Raw genomic sequence first — 15,258 nt, forward strand, 5'->3', positions numbered from 1 at the left:
CACACACACACACACACAGAGTTCACCACATTTTTTTATTTTGAGGAGTTATGGGGCTTAAACTGAGCCTAGGGGTTGTCCCTGAGCTCTTTAAGCTCAAGGCTACCACTCTACCCCTTTGAGTCTCAGCCCCACTTCCAGTTTTCTACTGGTTAACTGGAGATGAGTCTTACATTCTTCAGTGCCAGGGCTGGCTTTAAACTGCAATCCTCAGATCTCAGCCTCCTGAGTAGCTAGGATTGCAGGCATGAACTACCATGCCCAGTGTACCACATTTTTAAAATTTATTATTATTATTATTATTATTATTATTATTGCCAGTCTTGATGCTTGAAGTCAGGGCACCACATTTTTGTAAGAAACAAATGAATTAACATGTGATACATCTAGTTCAATTCTGAACACAGAAAAAAACTACAAAAATAACCGCTTTTGCAGCAAGGGGTTTGGCCTAGTGGTAGTGTGCTTGCCTAGCATGCATGAAGACCCAGGTTCGATTCCTCGGTACTACATACATAGACAAAAGCTGAAAGTGGTGCTGTGGCTCAAGTGGTAGAGCTGTAGCCTTGAGAAAGCCCAAGGACAGTGTTTAGGCCCTGAGTTCATGCACCAGGACTGGCAAAATAAATAAATCAATAATTGCTTTTACAGTCCATCTCCAGAATACATTTGGACACTGGTTGTATTTCTGCCTTACAGTCTAAACTGAAGCTGGAGCTGTCCATTATGTTGGTCATTAACAACATGCATCCACTGTGCACTTGAAATGTGGCTGGTTCCAAACAATATGTGGAAAATACCTATCAAATTTCAAAGACATGATGGGGAGGAGTGGGAAGCAAAATCTTAGTATTTTGTATGCTGATTGTATATGAAATAACATTTTGACAATACTGGATTATAGAAAACATTGTTAAAAGTAATCCTGCCTCTCATATACTTTTTTTTTTTTTTTTTGCCAGTTGAGGGGCTTCAACTCTGGGCCTAACCATTGTCCTTGAGCTTTCTCAAGACTAGAGCTCTACCACTTGAGCTGAAGAGCTAAAAAAGAAGCGCCCCCACTCTGAAGCAGCAACCGTCTTGTTTATATAAGCGGTTCAGGGTGTAGAGATGAAAAATAACTACCCCCAGACCGAAAATTATTCCCCATCAGTAAGCAGAATAAAAAGAAAACTCTGGTTCGAAAAATCACTAAGGACCCAGAGGCTGCACAAACAGGAACTTCTGAATCCTAGTCAGCCATTGTTCACACAGGTGTCCATAAGCTCCAGGAACTAGCCTATTTTGTGTCAAAATTAGACTGCACGTATAGCATTGTATAGCATTTGTTTCCCAAACCATAAAACTACTCTCTGACAGTTGAATGGGACCCAACGTCGTGAGAACTTCCCGTAGGTTTCCACCAGCCTGGGAAGCTCCCTAATCCCCATCTTATCTCATCCGACCACCTGATGGGTGTAAACCTGTGATATTTGCCTTTAAAAAGACTGTGTTAACCCTGAGGGTCAGCTTCTCCCCCCGCACCTCACAGCATCACTGCTTTGAGGTGTGAGTGGACAAGTTCCTTGCTGGCTCGTAACTCACAATAAACCTTGCTTTTGCATTTCGGAACGTCGGACTCTTGGTGGTCGTCCTGAGACTTGGGCATAACAGAGCCACAGCACCACTTCCAGCTTTTTCTGTGTATGTGGTACTGAGGAATCGAACCCAGGGCTACAAGCATAGTAGGCAAGCACTCTACCACTAGGTCACGCTCCTGGCTCATATTCTTTTTTTTTTTTTCTTTTTAACGTTGGACTCTCATCTAATTTTACGGACAGCCGGGTACTAACCATAAACACACAGTCCACTGCTTACTAGGGATTTGCTCTAGCTAATGCATCCCCATCGCAGCAAACACTACCTCGTTCTAAAGGTCCCCACTTCCACAACCAAAAAAGCTAGCAGACGACCTCTCTCCATTTCATTAGGCCTGAGGCCTACAGCACCGAACTGTGGCTTGTAGGACAGACACAGAAGATGTCTGGAGAGAAACCCGGAGTGGTCACCGTGGGTGTGTCGGGTTAGCCCTAGGGCAGGGTCTAGCGCAAAAGGGGTCACATTTTTGGGGGAAATGGGAGGGTGGCAGAACGAGGTCCTCAGGCGTGGGGCCCGTAGGTGGGAATCTCAGGGGGAAAGCCCTTTGGGAGCCCCGGGGGCCCGAGCGTTGAGGGGAGACTCGGCTCCCCCGTGGAGAGTTCAAGGAACCGCAATACCTTAAGAATCCCCTTCATCTTGGCCAGAAAGGGGCGGAACTCCTCAGGTGGCACATCCGGGTAGAGCTGGGTCCGCAGCAGCTCCTCGGTAATGCCCGGGTGCCCATGAAAGGCGTCCTGAGCCAGGCCGCTCAACAGCCCGCTCAGGGGCTTGGCGCTCTCAAGCTCGCCCGCCATGCTGGGAAAGGCCCAGCCCCCGCCCCGCCCCCAACAGCTACGCGGCGAGCTACGGGGGCCTAGTTGGGTCTAAATGGCTTACGCGACGACACTCCGGATACTCGGAGATAGAGCTCCTCTAGGATTCGCTGTTTGCAGTTTCCAGCCTTGCTCTGCAAAATCCATCCCCTTAGAATGGCACCAGATGGCAGACTACTCCATTCCGTCCTCAGAAGAATCACATTCCTTCCTCTGATTTTCTACTGCAAGGAAAGATCACTTGAAATGGAGAAGGTGCGCTGTAAGAATGTCATGTTATCCGGGCGCCGTGGCGCACACCTGTAACCCTAACTACTCACTACTCAGGAGGCTGAGATCTGAGGATCAAGGCTTAAAGCCAGCCCGGGCACTAACGTCCGTGAGAATCTTTATCTCCAATTAATCACGAGAAATCGGTAGTAGGGCTGTGGCTTGTGGGCCACAGCCTTGAGCTGAAAGGCTCAGGGACAGTGCCCAGGCCCACAATTCAAGCCTCACGACCGACAAAAGAAGAAGAATGCCATTTTATCTCAGTCCAGCTCTTTTTTTTTTGCCAGTGCTGGGGCTTGACCTCAGGGCGTGAGCACTGTCCTTGGGCCTTCTCAAGGATAGAGCTCTATCACTTGAGCCACAGCACTGCTTCTGGCTTTTTCTATGTATGTAATACTGAGGAACTGAACCCATGTCTTCGTGCATGCTAGGCAAAGCACTCTACCACGAGACCATGCTCCCGGCCCCCTGTTTTCTTGTCTTCCTAGCTAAACCAGTGGGTCTGATCAAAATTCTTTTCTATACCAAACTAATAAATATTTTGTTAATGTCCTCTTTTTCATCCCTGAATCAAATTGTATAATTGAAGTTTCCATCAATGTAATTATAATATATCACTTTATTATTTAGCCATAAAAAGAAACTACTGAGGGATGGGAGTTTGGCCTAATGGTAGAGTGCTTGCCAAGCATGCACAAAGACCTGGGTTCGATTCCTCTGTACCACATACATAGAAAAGCCAAAAGTGTTGCTGTGCCTCAAGTGGTACAACAGTAACCTTGAGGAAAGCCCAAGGACAATGCTCAGGCCCTGAGTTCAAGCCCCAGGACTGGAAAAAAAAGAAAAGAAACTACTGATACATGCTACATGGCATTTAAAAACACATTGGAGGGGTGAGGGGAAGGAAGTGGAGACAAAAACATGAGAAGGGGTATCAGTGTGTGAGTAGTAATGCACCTATTACCTGGTGAATGTAACTGTAACCCCTCTATACATTACCCCAACAATAAAAAATGTTTTAAAAAATGAAGATAAAATAAATACACATTGAAAGACCAGGCACAGGTGATTCACACCTGTAATTCTAGCTACACAGGAGGTTGAGATGGAAAGGACTGGTTTGAAGCCAGCCCAGGCAAGAAAGTCTGTGACATGCTAATCTCCAATTAATAATTCTCCCCAATTCATACCACCCCCAAAAAAGCTAGAAATGGAGCTGTGGCTTAAATGGTAAAACACTAGTCTTAAGCATAAAAGCTAATAGACAGCCGGCCCAGAGTTCAAACCCCAAGACAAAAAAAAAAAAAAAAAAAAAGGAAGAAGAAAAAGGAAAAAGAAACGGCCAGATGCTAGTGGCTCTTACCAGTAATCCTAGCTACTCAGAAAAATGAGCTTACTACCCAAGCCCAGAATTCAAACCCTAGGACAAAAATGATCAAGTATTGGGCCAGAATATGGCCTAGTGATAGAGTGAATGCTTGCCTAGCATGCATGAAGCCTTGAGTTCAATTCCTTGGTATCACATACATAGAAAAAGCCGGAAGTGGTGCTGAGGCTCAAGTGGTAGAGCTCTAGTCTTGAGAAAGCTCAAGGACAGTGCTCAGGCCCTGAGCTCAAGCCCAGGACCGGCAAAAAAAAAAAAAAAATGCTGGAAGTGCAATTATGGCTCAATTAAGGTTGAGTGCTAGCCTTGCACAAAAAAAGATCAGGAACAGTGCCCAGGCTCTGAGTTCAAGCCCTAGTACATGTGTATGCATATGCGTGTGTGTATGTGTGTGTGTTCCACACGCTGAAAAAAGTCAGATACTATACAGTCCCACTCATATGAAATGCCTAGAACAGGTAAACCCATAAAGACAGAAAGAAAGCAAAGAGCTACAAATGGTGCAGGGGAGGGAAAATGACTGTCAATGGGTATTTTGGGAGCTGATACATTTTTCTGGATATAGACAATGGTGATAACAAAACCTTAAAGGATAGAACAAAGCTGGAAGTAGTGGCTCACACCTATAATCCTAGCTACTCAGGAGGCTGAGATCTGAGGATCAAGTTTCAAAGCCAGCCCTGGTAAAAAAGAGGACCTGAGACTCTTATCTCCAGTTAAACTCTAGAACATGGAAGTGGAGCTTGGCTCAAGGGTAGGGCTGAAGAGCTCAGAGACACTACCCAGGCCAAGTTCAAGCCCCATGATCCCCCCCCAACACACACACACACACACACACACAAAGATAGAACATAACAGTACATAAATTCAATCTCAATTTAAAAATCAACATAATGGTTGGGTGCTGGTGGCTCACCCCTATGATAGAGATCTGAGGATCCAGGTTCAAAGCAAGCCCAGGCACAAAAGTCCATGAGACTCTTGTCTTCAAGTAACTACCAGAAAACTGGAAGTGGTGCTGTGGCTCAAGTGGTAGAATTGTAAGCTTGAGCTGAAGAGCTCAGGGAAAATGCCCAGGCCCAGAGTTCAAGACCCACGACTGACTAAAAAAAACATCAATATAATGACCTAACTGTAATTCAGAATAAAAGGAAAGTGGCATGATATGCAGTGTACTTAAGGACAACTTCACTATGCAAGTAACTAAAAAACAGACAAAATACTAAAATGCCCAGATCTTGTTTTTTATTCAAGGACATGTGTTTAAAAAAGTGACTTGACCAGGAGTTTGTCCTACTGGTAGAATGCTTGACTAGCATGCATGAAGACCTGGGTGTGATTTCTCAGTACCACATACTTAGAAAAAGCTGGAAGTGTGAGGCCAGGAGTTTGGCCTAGTGGTAGAGTGCTTGCCTAGCATGCACGAATACCCCGGTTCAATTCCTCAGTACCACATACATAGAAAAAAGCTGGAAGTGGTGCTGAGGCTCAAGTGGTAGAGCTCTAGCCTCAGGGACAATGCCCAGGCCCAGAGTTCAAGCCCCACAAATCCCCCCCATCCAGTTTCCAACTGTGTCCAAGCCTGTTATAATTTGTAAAATTCTTAGCACAAATGCCTGTATCTTTTTCTGCTTCTAGCCATGTAAATTGCCTAGGTATGCAATAATATTGACTACAGAAAAAGAGAGGCCACAATCAATGTACATGTTCTAAAACATGTAGAATGGTTAGTAAGTTTTTTTTTTTTTAAAATGCCAGTCCTGGGTAGCACTGGGTTCAATTCCTTTGTACCACATACACAGAAAAAGCCAGAAGTGGTGCTGTGGCTCAAGAGGTAGAGCTCTAGCCTTGTGAAAGCCCAAGGACAGTGTCCAGGTCCTGAGTTCAAACCCCAGGACTGACATAAAACTATCTTTCTGCAGACCCTTTAAATTTCCATAATTCATAAGAACTCCTCATTACCCCTAGTCCAAATTGACCCTCACAAGAAATGGATTACTTGTATATTACTATCTAACCCTCATTCAAAATTTAACTTTACACTAGCCTGGAGAAAGCTCAAGGACAGTGCCCAGGCCCTGAGTTCAAGACCCAGGATTGATATTTAAAAAAAAAAACCACCTTTTCTTTTGGAATAGTCTCCCGACCCGCGGGTTCAGCTATTCATGCGGCTCGAAGAGGCACCTCCTGAAAGAAGAAAACCAATGGGGGAAAGAGAGGAAGGAGACCAGGCGCATAAAGAAAGACAGAGACAATCTGAGTCGCGTCAAGGTCTCATTTATTAAAAGTAAAGCAGGGTTTATATACCCTGAGTGTAAGGAAGGGAGTATAGAGGGGGGGGGGATGGAGAGTTTCTGTGATAACAAGAAGGAGAAGTCTCAAGGTTAGGGGTGGGTCAGGCTGCTCTTTTGGCCGTTGTGCTAACCCAAGCAACCACCTGCGGTTATTCCGAGAAATATTTTGTGCAGATGACTCAACCAGATGCGATTTGCTCAAGGCTAGAGGGTCTTTGTTTTGTTCCATTTAACTCCTTGGTCTCTGACAATTCCCCCTTTCCTTTAAAGAACAAGGTCTCTATAGGTGGAGAGAACACCCTGTCTTAGGCTATATGGAGGGACCCTTACTCCTGGCAACATGCCTTGTTGAGCCGGCCTCGACGGCCTCTGTATGTTGTGCCACCCAGGGTAAGCTCCATAATAATCCCGTCATTGGATGCTCTCTAGCCGCTTGGGGTTTATCGGCCAAGAAGTGTATGAAACTGGAGCCCTCTTTCGGGAGTGCTTGTTTCGGACCCTACAGGGTTATCCTGAGCCTCTAAGCGATGATAATGCACCGAGATTGAGTTTTTGGAAAAGGCAGAATCAATTTGATTTTTTATAAATCGCGTAAGGCGCTGAAAAGCCCAAGGGCCAAAAGAAATTAGGAGGAGAAGTCCCACAAGGGGGCCCAAGAGGGAGGGTAAAAGAGTTGATAGCCAGGGAGATGTGGAGAACCAATTTTGATACCAAGATTCTTGTTTTTCCCTTTCTCTTTTTCGCTTTTCTAGGCTAGCTGTAATTTTTTCTAAGCTATCCTTAACAAGTCCTGTTCTATCTACATATACGCTGCATTTTTCCTTTAAAGCCGCGCATAAGCCTCCTTGCTGTAGAAAAAGTAAGTCTAATCCTCGTCGATTTTGGAGGACAACTTCTGCCAGAGAGCATCACCGTCAATAGCATCATGCGGAGTGATGACAGGGAAGGCCTCATCATCATGGTTGTTGACCTGTAAAAGAAAAATATTTTTGTTCTCAGGCGCCACCCTGGAATTAGTTATATGGCTTTATTGTTTATTATATGGTTTTATTAATCTTTCAGGCAACCATCTAGCTCCCCCTTCTTTAGAATTATAAATGCAAGCTGATCCTTTTCCCCAGATAATGACTGGGTCAGGGCCGTTCCATATTCCCGTCAGTGGGTCTTTCCATAGGGCCTGGGCGTAGTCTGTTTGTGTGGTGGGATGCCAAAGGCGTTCTGCAGCAGATTTGCCATTAGTGTCAAGAGTTAAAAAGTTTAAAACAAAGAGAGCATGTAATAGCAAAGTCTTATAGTTTCCTTTAAGGGAATATAATGTTTCTTGTGAGGCAAGTTTAATGAGGGTGTTTTTTAAAGTCTGATGAGCCCTTTCCACTATTCCTTGTCCTTGGGGGTTGTAGGGGATTCCAGTAATATGTTTTATGCTCATTTGGGAGCAAAATTGTTTGAACTTTTGACTGGTATATCCGGGCCCATTGTCCGTCTTTATAGTTTGGGGTTGTCCCATGACAGAAAAAACATATAGGAGATGGTTTATAACATCTTTTGTGGCCTCCCCTAAATGAGCAGAGGCACAAATAAATCCACTAAAGGTATCAATGGTAACATGTACATATTTTAACCTTCCAAAGGAGGGGACATGAGTAACATCCATCTGCCAAAGTTGTCCAGGTATGAGCCCTCTAGGGTTTACACCTACATGGGGTTCAGGGAGCAGGGTTAGGCAATTTTTGCAGTTTTTAACAATTTGCCTTGCCTGTTCTCTAGTAATTTTAAATTTTAAGCGCAGGGTATGAGCATTAAGGTGGTGAACAGCATGGGCCTCTTGTGCAAGGGTCACCGGATCAACTGTTTGAGATAAGGTAACTATTTGGGTTGCCAAGTCAGCTAATTCATTGCCCCGGGTTAGTGGCCCAGGTAGGCCAGAATGAGCACGAATATGTCCTACAAAGAAAGGGTACGAACGTTTTTTAATAAGTTTTTGCAATTCAAAAAATAATTGAAAAGTAGGTGTAGTAGGCTGAATAACCGGAACCATTTCTAAAACTTGTAAAGCTCTAACAACATAATGGCTATCCGAAAACAGATTAAAAGGGTGGGTCTTTAATAACCGAAAAACACAAAGCGCAGCAAATAATTCTACTAACTGAGCAGATTTAAAGGAAGTATTTACAAAGTGGGAAACATTATTAATAACATATGAAGCTTTTCCATTTTTTGAACCATCAATAAAAATGCTCAAAGTATTGGGGATGGGCTTTATTAAGGTATTTTTTAGAAAAACAAAAGGAGTAATATTAAGGAATTGAATAAGTCTGTCGCTGGGCATGTGAGTATCAAAGCTACCCTGGAACCCAGTGCATAAAACAGCCCAATCATCTTGTCTTTGTTGTAACCAATTAATTTGTTCCTTAGAGTAAGGGGTGATTATGATATCAGGATCCTTGCCAAAATATCTGACAGAAGTCTTGAGCCCCAGAAAAATAAGTTGGGAGACCAAAGAGGGGTAGGAGGGGAGTACCTTGGACTGAGAGGCGGAGGCATGAATCCATAACAGGGGCACGGTTTTTTGCCACAATAAACCGGTGGGAGTAAATTCTGTGGCAAAGATGATTAAATAAAAGGTCAAGGAGGGGTTGAAGTAACCTATATTTTGTTGTGTAATGGCCTCCTCTAACTTTATTAGGGCTTTTTCAGCTTCGGGCGTAAGTTTTCTGGGGGAGGAAGGGTCAGAATCTCCCTGTAGAATATTAAACAGGGGTTTGAGATCTCCTGTTGTTAATTTAAGGTGAGGACGTAGCCAATTAATGTCTCCAAGGAGTTTTTGGAAATCATTTAGACAATTTAGCTTATTCCTTTTGATTTGAATTTTTTGAGCATATATTAAAGAGGGTTCTAATTGAAAACCCAGGAACAAGAAGGGATAGCAAGTTTGAATTTTTTCTGGGGAGATAAAAAGTCCTCTGTCTTGTAAAGCAATAACTATTTTTTGAGTCACTTGATGTGCCTCCATTTCTAGTTTGGCAGCAATTAATAGGTCATCCATATAATGTATAATATATATATGAGGGTATTGAACACGAATTGGGTCTATGGATTGAGCCACAAATTTTTGACAAAGAGTGGGAGAATTAGCCATACCCTGTGGCAACACTCGCCATTGAAAGCGGGGATTAGGGCCCTTATGGTTTATCATGGGTATGGAAAAGGCAAATCTTTTACAATCTCCAGGATTGAGGGGAATGGAGAAAAAACAGTCTTTTATATCTATTACAATTTTAAAAAATCCTTTAGGGATAGCTGTGGGAGAGGGCAGTCCAGGTTGTAGGGCTCCCATGGGTGCCATGGTTTTATTAATTTCCCTTAGATCCTGCAGTAACCTCCAACTCCCATTCTTCTTTTTTATAACAAATATGGGAGTATTCCAGGGAGAGGTAGAAGGTTCAAGATGTCCCTGCTCTAATTGTTCCTGCACCAACTGAAGAGCAGCCTGAACCTTTTCTTGAGGCATGGACCACTGGTCTATCCAAACCGGATTGTCAGATTTCCAAGTTATTTTATCGGCTTGGAGTGCAGGGGGAGCAGTGGTCTTTAGGAAAAAAGGTCGGTCCCAAGACCTTTTCTATCCCATTTAGGGGTGGGTATAATTGGGTGACTAATTCCTTGCTCATGCTTTCCCAGCCCTTTTCCTGGCAAATATCCAGACTTGAGCATCATGTTAGTCACAGTCTCATTAGGGCTGAACATGATAACTCCCATTTGGGTCATTATATCTCTCCCCCATAGATTTACAGGGAGTCCGTCCACCACAAAAGGTTTAACTGTCCCAGTGTTTCCCTCTGGGTCTGTCCATGTTAATATTTTAGAACTCTGGAGTGTATTTTGAGTCTGCCCAATACCCTTTAAATGGGTAGCGGTGGGTTCCAGAGGCCAAGAGATAGGCCAATGTTGTTTTGCAATGACAGTAGCATCGGCCCCTGTATCTAAAAGACCCAGGAATTGTTTTCCTTCCAAAAATAGTTTTAAAGTTGGTTGAGATTCTGTCAATTGATGTACCCAAAATATATCTGTTGATCCTGGGGTAGAATTGCCACGCTGGGGATGCTTATATGGGAACTGTCCTGTTACCGGCAGAGGGAGGGCTTGTGCAATGCGTTGGCCTGCCGATATGGCAAGAGGGCCTTGAGAGGCATGAACTAAAATTTTTAATTCGCCTGAATAATCAGTGTCAACCACCGAGGGAATGACAGAGAGTCCTTGCAGTGAGCTTGAAGCTCGGCCTATAATAAGAAAAAACATTCCTGGCGGGGGAGGCCCGAACCTTCCAGAGTTTATAACAACTGTTCCTTCCTCTGGAGTTACAATTCTGGTGGTGGAGGAACAGAGGTCCAGTCCTGCGCTGCCTGCAGTGGCTCGGAACAAGTCTGAGTCAGCGATGTTTGCATTAGAGGCAGATTTTGGGCGGGAGGGGTCATTGGTTGTCGTGGTGGGTAGGTAGGGCCCCCTACTGGGGCCCGAAGCCCGTTTCCCCGAGACCACAGATAAAGGCTGGCCATTTATATCGGTCTTGGACTGGCACTCTCTAGCCCAGTGACGGCCTCTTCTGCATTTAGGACAAAGGCCAGGGGGAAGGGGGAGGGGAATCGTCCCAGGAACATTGGGTTGTTTAATAGTTCCAGGGCATTCTCTAGCAAAATGTCCAATTTGTCCACATTTAAAACAGTTTTTAGGGCTAGATATTTGTCCTAGTTTTCCTGAAGGTGGAGTCTGGTTTTGGAGTATGGCTCCAATGGCCAAATTAATAGATTTAGACATTTTATGTTCAAAGGAATCCACATCATTGCAAATTTTAATCATACCATTTAAATCTAGGGTCTTTGTTTTGCCTCTTAAAGCAGCTTTACAGGCTGCATTAGCATTTTCTATGGCCAACTGTCTAACTATAATATCATCTGTATCTACCTCACCTAATATTCTTTCAGCTGCTTCTAACAGTCTGGCAACAAATTGAGAATATGGTTCATTATTGCCTTGTACTACCCTGGAAAGAGAGGTAGTAACCGCTCCTGCAGCAGGCACGGCTCTCCAGGCGGCCAGGGCAGCCTGAGCAGTCTGGGTTAATATTCCTGCAGGGAGTTTTTGTTGTTTTTCCTCCGAGGCAAATTTGCCCCTCCCTGAAATTTTATCAGAAGACCATGAAGCCATTTGTGTATGTTTTTTATTGGTAATAGCTTGATTTTCTGCCTTATCTATAAATTCAGCTTTCCAGGTTAGATATTGACTCCTGGTTAAAACAGACTGTACAATCTTGTGCCACTCAAGAGGCAATAAATGTCCCTCACCCCCGAGGCCCTCCAGTACTGTTAAAGTAAAAGGGGCGTTAATTCCATAATTCTTAACAGCCGAATGTAGTTCTTTAATTTGTTTAAACGTCAATCTCCTATATGTAATTTGAGAATCTCTCCTTGCCTCCTCCTGATCACCCCCTTCCTCCTCGGAGGCAGAGGAATCTAGGTTTTGTCCCTCCTCCTGCCTTCTGGTGGTGTCTGCCTCCTCCTCTCCCGCTTCTCCTCCCTCCCTCTCTTGTTCCCGAGGTTGAGTGTTAGAGCGAGTAATTACGGGGAAGGAGAGGGAAACAGTTTGCACCCCGGATCTGAGTCTACTATTGCGGCTCTTTGAGGCCGAGGGTGTTTTAGCGGGCTTGTTACCCGAGGCATGGGGGGTAGTCAAGGCTTCCCCAATAAGATCCATTTGTAAATCATGAATTTGCAAAGTGAGGTCCCTTAACTCTCTTTTTAAATGAAGCACGTTTTTTAATTCTGTCACTTGTTTCAAGAGAGAGTCTTTGGATTTAAGGAGACCTTGCACCTCCGGAGGAACAGAGAATGATCTCACCATTTCCTGTGGTGGGGCTGACAGGAGAGAGGTGTCTGGATAGGGGGGAGGGGTGGGCCAGTGAAGGGCCCTTATCTCTGGAGTCTGTGTAGCTGCAGAAACTTGGGGAAGAGGAAAAGGGCCATATCTTTCTTCCTCATAATGCGCTGCCTCCTCCTCTAGCTCCACCTCAGAGGGGGGGTTGAGCCTGCCATTATCAGGAGAAGTCTTAGGAATAATAGGATAAATATTTTTATAAGGTTTTAGTGACATATTTTTCTTTTTAGTATTGTTCTTGATGCTGTCTTCTAAAGGGGGTTGGACTTGTTTCTCTTTTTCGGGGATTAAAGGTGACGCCAAGCGGCGTCCTGAGGGCACAGGCTCATCAATCACAGAGGGAGTGCGTGAGCCAGGCCGAAGGCCAGTGACCATAGGTTTTTCATTGTCACTTTCACTTTTGCGAGACGGGCAACGTGACTCCGTTAGGTAATCCTCTGTTAAAGCTAGTAAGCGAGCACTGTCACCTCCCTCCTCTGCTTCCTTTAAAATATCTCTAATAACCCCATAGAAGCTAAAGAAGGCCTCGGGGATTTCCTCTCCCTGACGGAGTAAATCATTGATATTTTTCCCTACCTTATTCCAGGTAAGGGGATGGATATCTGGTCCGTGCAAGACCAACCAAACAAAACAAAACAAAACAAAAGAATTTTACCAAATCTTTCTTTTTAACTCTTACTCCTCTCTCCCTAAGTGATCCTTTCATTTCTTTTATAAATAAAACCTCTTTTGATAATGCTTTGCCCATGGTTGATGGGACGGCAGAACTTACCTCAAGACTCTCCCACGGTGCACGAGCGATGCGGTGTGGGCGTCTCTACCTTAATATAGTCGGGGTCCCCTGTTCTCCACGCCGTCCGGTAGGTCACCGTGCTTCGAGCCCCACGTTGGGCGCCACTTCTCCCGACCCGCGGGTTCAGCTATTCATGCGGCTCGAAGAGGCACCTCCTGAAAGAAGAAAACCAATGGGGGAAAGAGAGGAAGGAGACCAGGCGCATAAAGAAAGACAGAGACAATCTGAGTCGCGTCAAGGTCTCATTTATTAAAAGTAAAGCAGGGTTTATATACCCTGAGTGTAAGGAAGGGAGTATAGAGGGGGGGGGGATGGAGAGTTTCTGTGATAACAAGAAGGAGAAGTCTCAAGGTTAGGGGTGGGTCAGGCTGCTCTTTTGGCCGTTGTGCTAACCCAAGCAACCACCTGCGGTTATTCCGAGAAATATTTTGTGCAGATGACTCAACCAGATGCGATTTGCTCAAGGCTAGAGGGTCTTTGTTTTGTTCCATTTAACTCCTTGGTCTCTGACAGAATAGAGTGGACATCTTTTCTTCTTTCTTTCTCTTTTTTTTTTTTTGATTTGTTAAAGCAGGAGATAGAATCTAAAATATGCCAAAGTGCCATAATTTGAGGATGGCATTATTGGACAGATCCTTCTGCCTGGTCTACACCAAATTCCAAAACAGCGTGCAGCAATAAAAGAAATTCATTCCTGTGTCACCAGGGGCTGTTATTGCCAATGCTGCTTAAGGTTGGTACCCACTGCATTTTTCAAATAGCTTAAAGATAGAATTTTCTTTTATTACATTTCAAGGCAGCCTGGGACTTGTAGCTTGTACCTGTAGTGCCAACTACTCAAAAGGCTGAGATCTGAGGATCTGTGACTTTTTTTTTCCCAGTGGTAGCACTTGAGCCTCAGCACCACTCTGGCCTTTTTTATGTATATGGTTCCAAGGAATCGAAGCTGGGTCTTCATGCATGCTAGGCAAGCACTCTACCATTAGACCAAACTCCCGGCCTATAACGTTCTTCTAACTTCCCGCTAAAAGCCAAAAATAAAGCTGTGGCTCAAGTGGCAGAGTGCCAACATTGAGTGAAAAGCTAAGAGACAGCAGTCAGGCTGAGTTCGAGCCCCAGCGGCATCAAAAAGAAAGAAAAACACAGCCATTGAACCAACTGCACAATGCCATTTTATGGGTAATTAATATTTTTATTTTATTTTTATTTTATTTACGTATTGCCATACCTGGGGATTGAACTCAGGGCCTGGGCACTGTCCCTGAGCTTCTCTGGCGCAAGGTTAGCCCTTTACCACTTGAGCCACAGCACCACTTCCGGCTTCTTCTGTGTATGTAGTATGGAGGAAGGGAGTGCTTCGCAAGCACTCTAGCCACTAAGCCACATTCCTAGCCCTTAATAATTTTTTAAATACCTAATACTGAGTGAACTTAGCCTGCATGAACTTTCCTACATAATGATAATGTGAACCCGGTAGTTAAGTCCATGACGGTCCCTGCTTCTGTGCAGGAATACTCCTTCCATCTACTTATGGGGTACTATGGGGCTTCAGTTCCCTTATTAAATTAATTACGGACAACAGCACCTGTTTCATAGGATCAGTGTTGAGAATTAGACAAAACGTGCAAAGCTTCGGACTTTGCTTAGGAAATCACGGATTTAAGCAGTTGTCTGAGAATCGGTGGCTGTTCTTGAGCCGGTGGTTAATTAGACGGGCAATCCTGACTGGCAGGAAATTACAACTCCCAAGCTACTATTCTTTGACATTTAACCATCGTGCATTTAAACTACCCAGTATCAATCAATAAGAACCAACCGTAATACTTAAAACAAAGGAGAGCAACGAGCACGGCAAAGCTCTTTCACCACTCCTCAAAATGAGTTAAACTGAGGCCAGAAAAGAGCCGGTAGAGCCGCAGCCCCCGCCATTGGGGTCCAGCCAGTGAGTGGCGGGGCCTCACAGCCATGGAGGGCGGAGTAGGGAGATGGGGGAATCCCTATTCCCTGCCTATAAAATCGCGCGCTGCCGTTGCGGCTCACTTGAAGGCAGCCCGCTCCCGGGTCCTCCTGGCGACATCGCCGCTAACCTCGTTCCCGGTACCTGGACCAACTGGCTCGGCAAAACCGGAGGGAAAG

At 44.7% G+C, this 15,258-nt stretch overlaps 1 protein-coding gene across 3 annotated transcripts in view; it reads right to left on the reverse strand.

Moving 5' to 3' along the window:
- Commd1 (copper metabolism domain containing 1) overlaps window positions 1-15,258 on the reverse strand; it is a 71,850-nt gene extending 56,592 nt beyond the window's left edge. For 2 of the 3 annotated variants that reach the window (XR_016536252.1, XM_090336841.1), the window contains exon 1: window positions 2,256-2,451. Coding sequence is in view for 1 of the 3 variants with exons in the window: in XM_090336841.1 (XP_090192967.1) it covers window positions 2,256-2,432 (177 nt within the window). In the remaining 2 variants the exon portion in view is untranslated. Of the gene's footprint in view, window positions 1-2,255; window positions 2,452-15,162 lie in introns of those variants that run through there. The other variant, XM_090336842.1, reaches the window with a different exon arrangement.

The sequence above is a fragment of the Megascapheus bottae genome, chromosome 7 (assembly GCF_031878675.1).
Source record: "Megascapheus bottae isolate mThoBot1 chromosome 7, mThoBot2.hap1, whole genome shotgun sequence".
Taxonomy (NCBI): domain Eukaryota; kingdom Metazoa; phylum Chordata; class Mammalia; order Rodentia; family Geomyidae; genus Megascapheus; species Megascapheus bottae.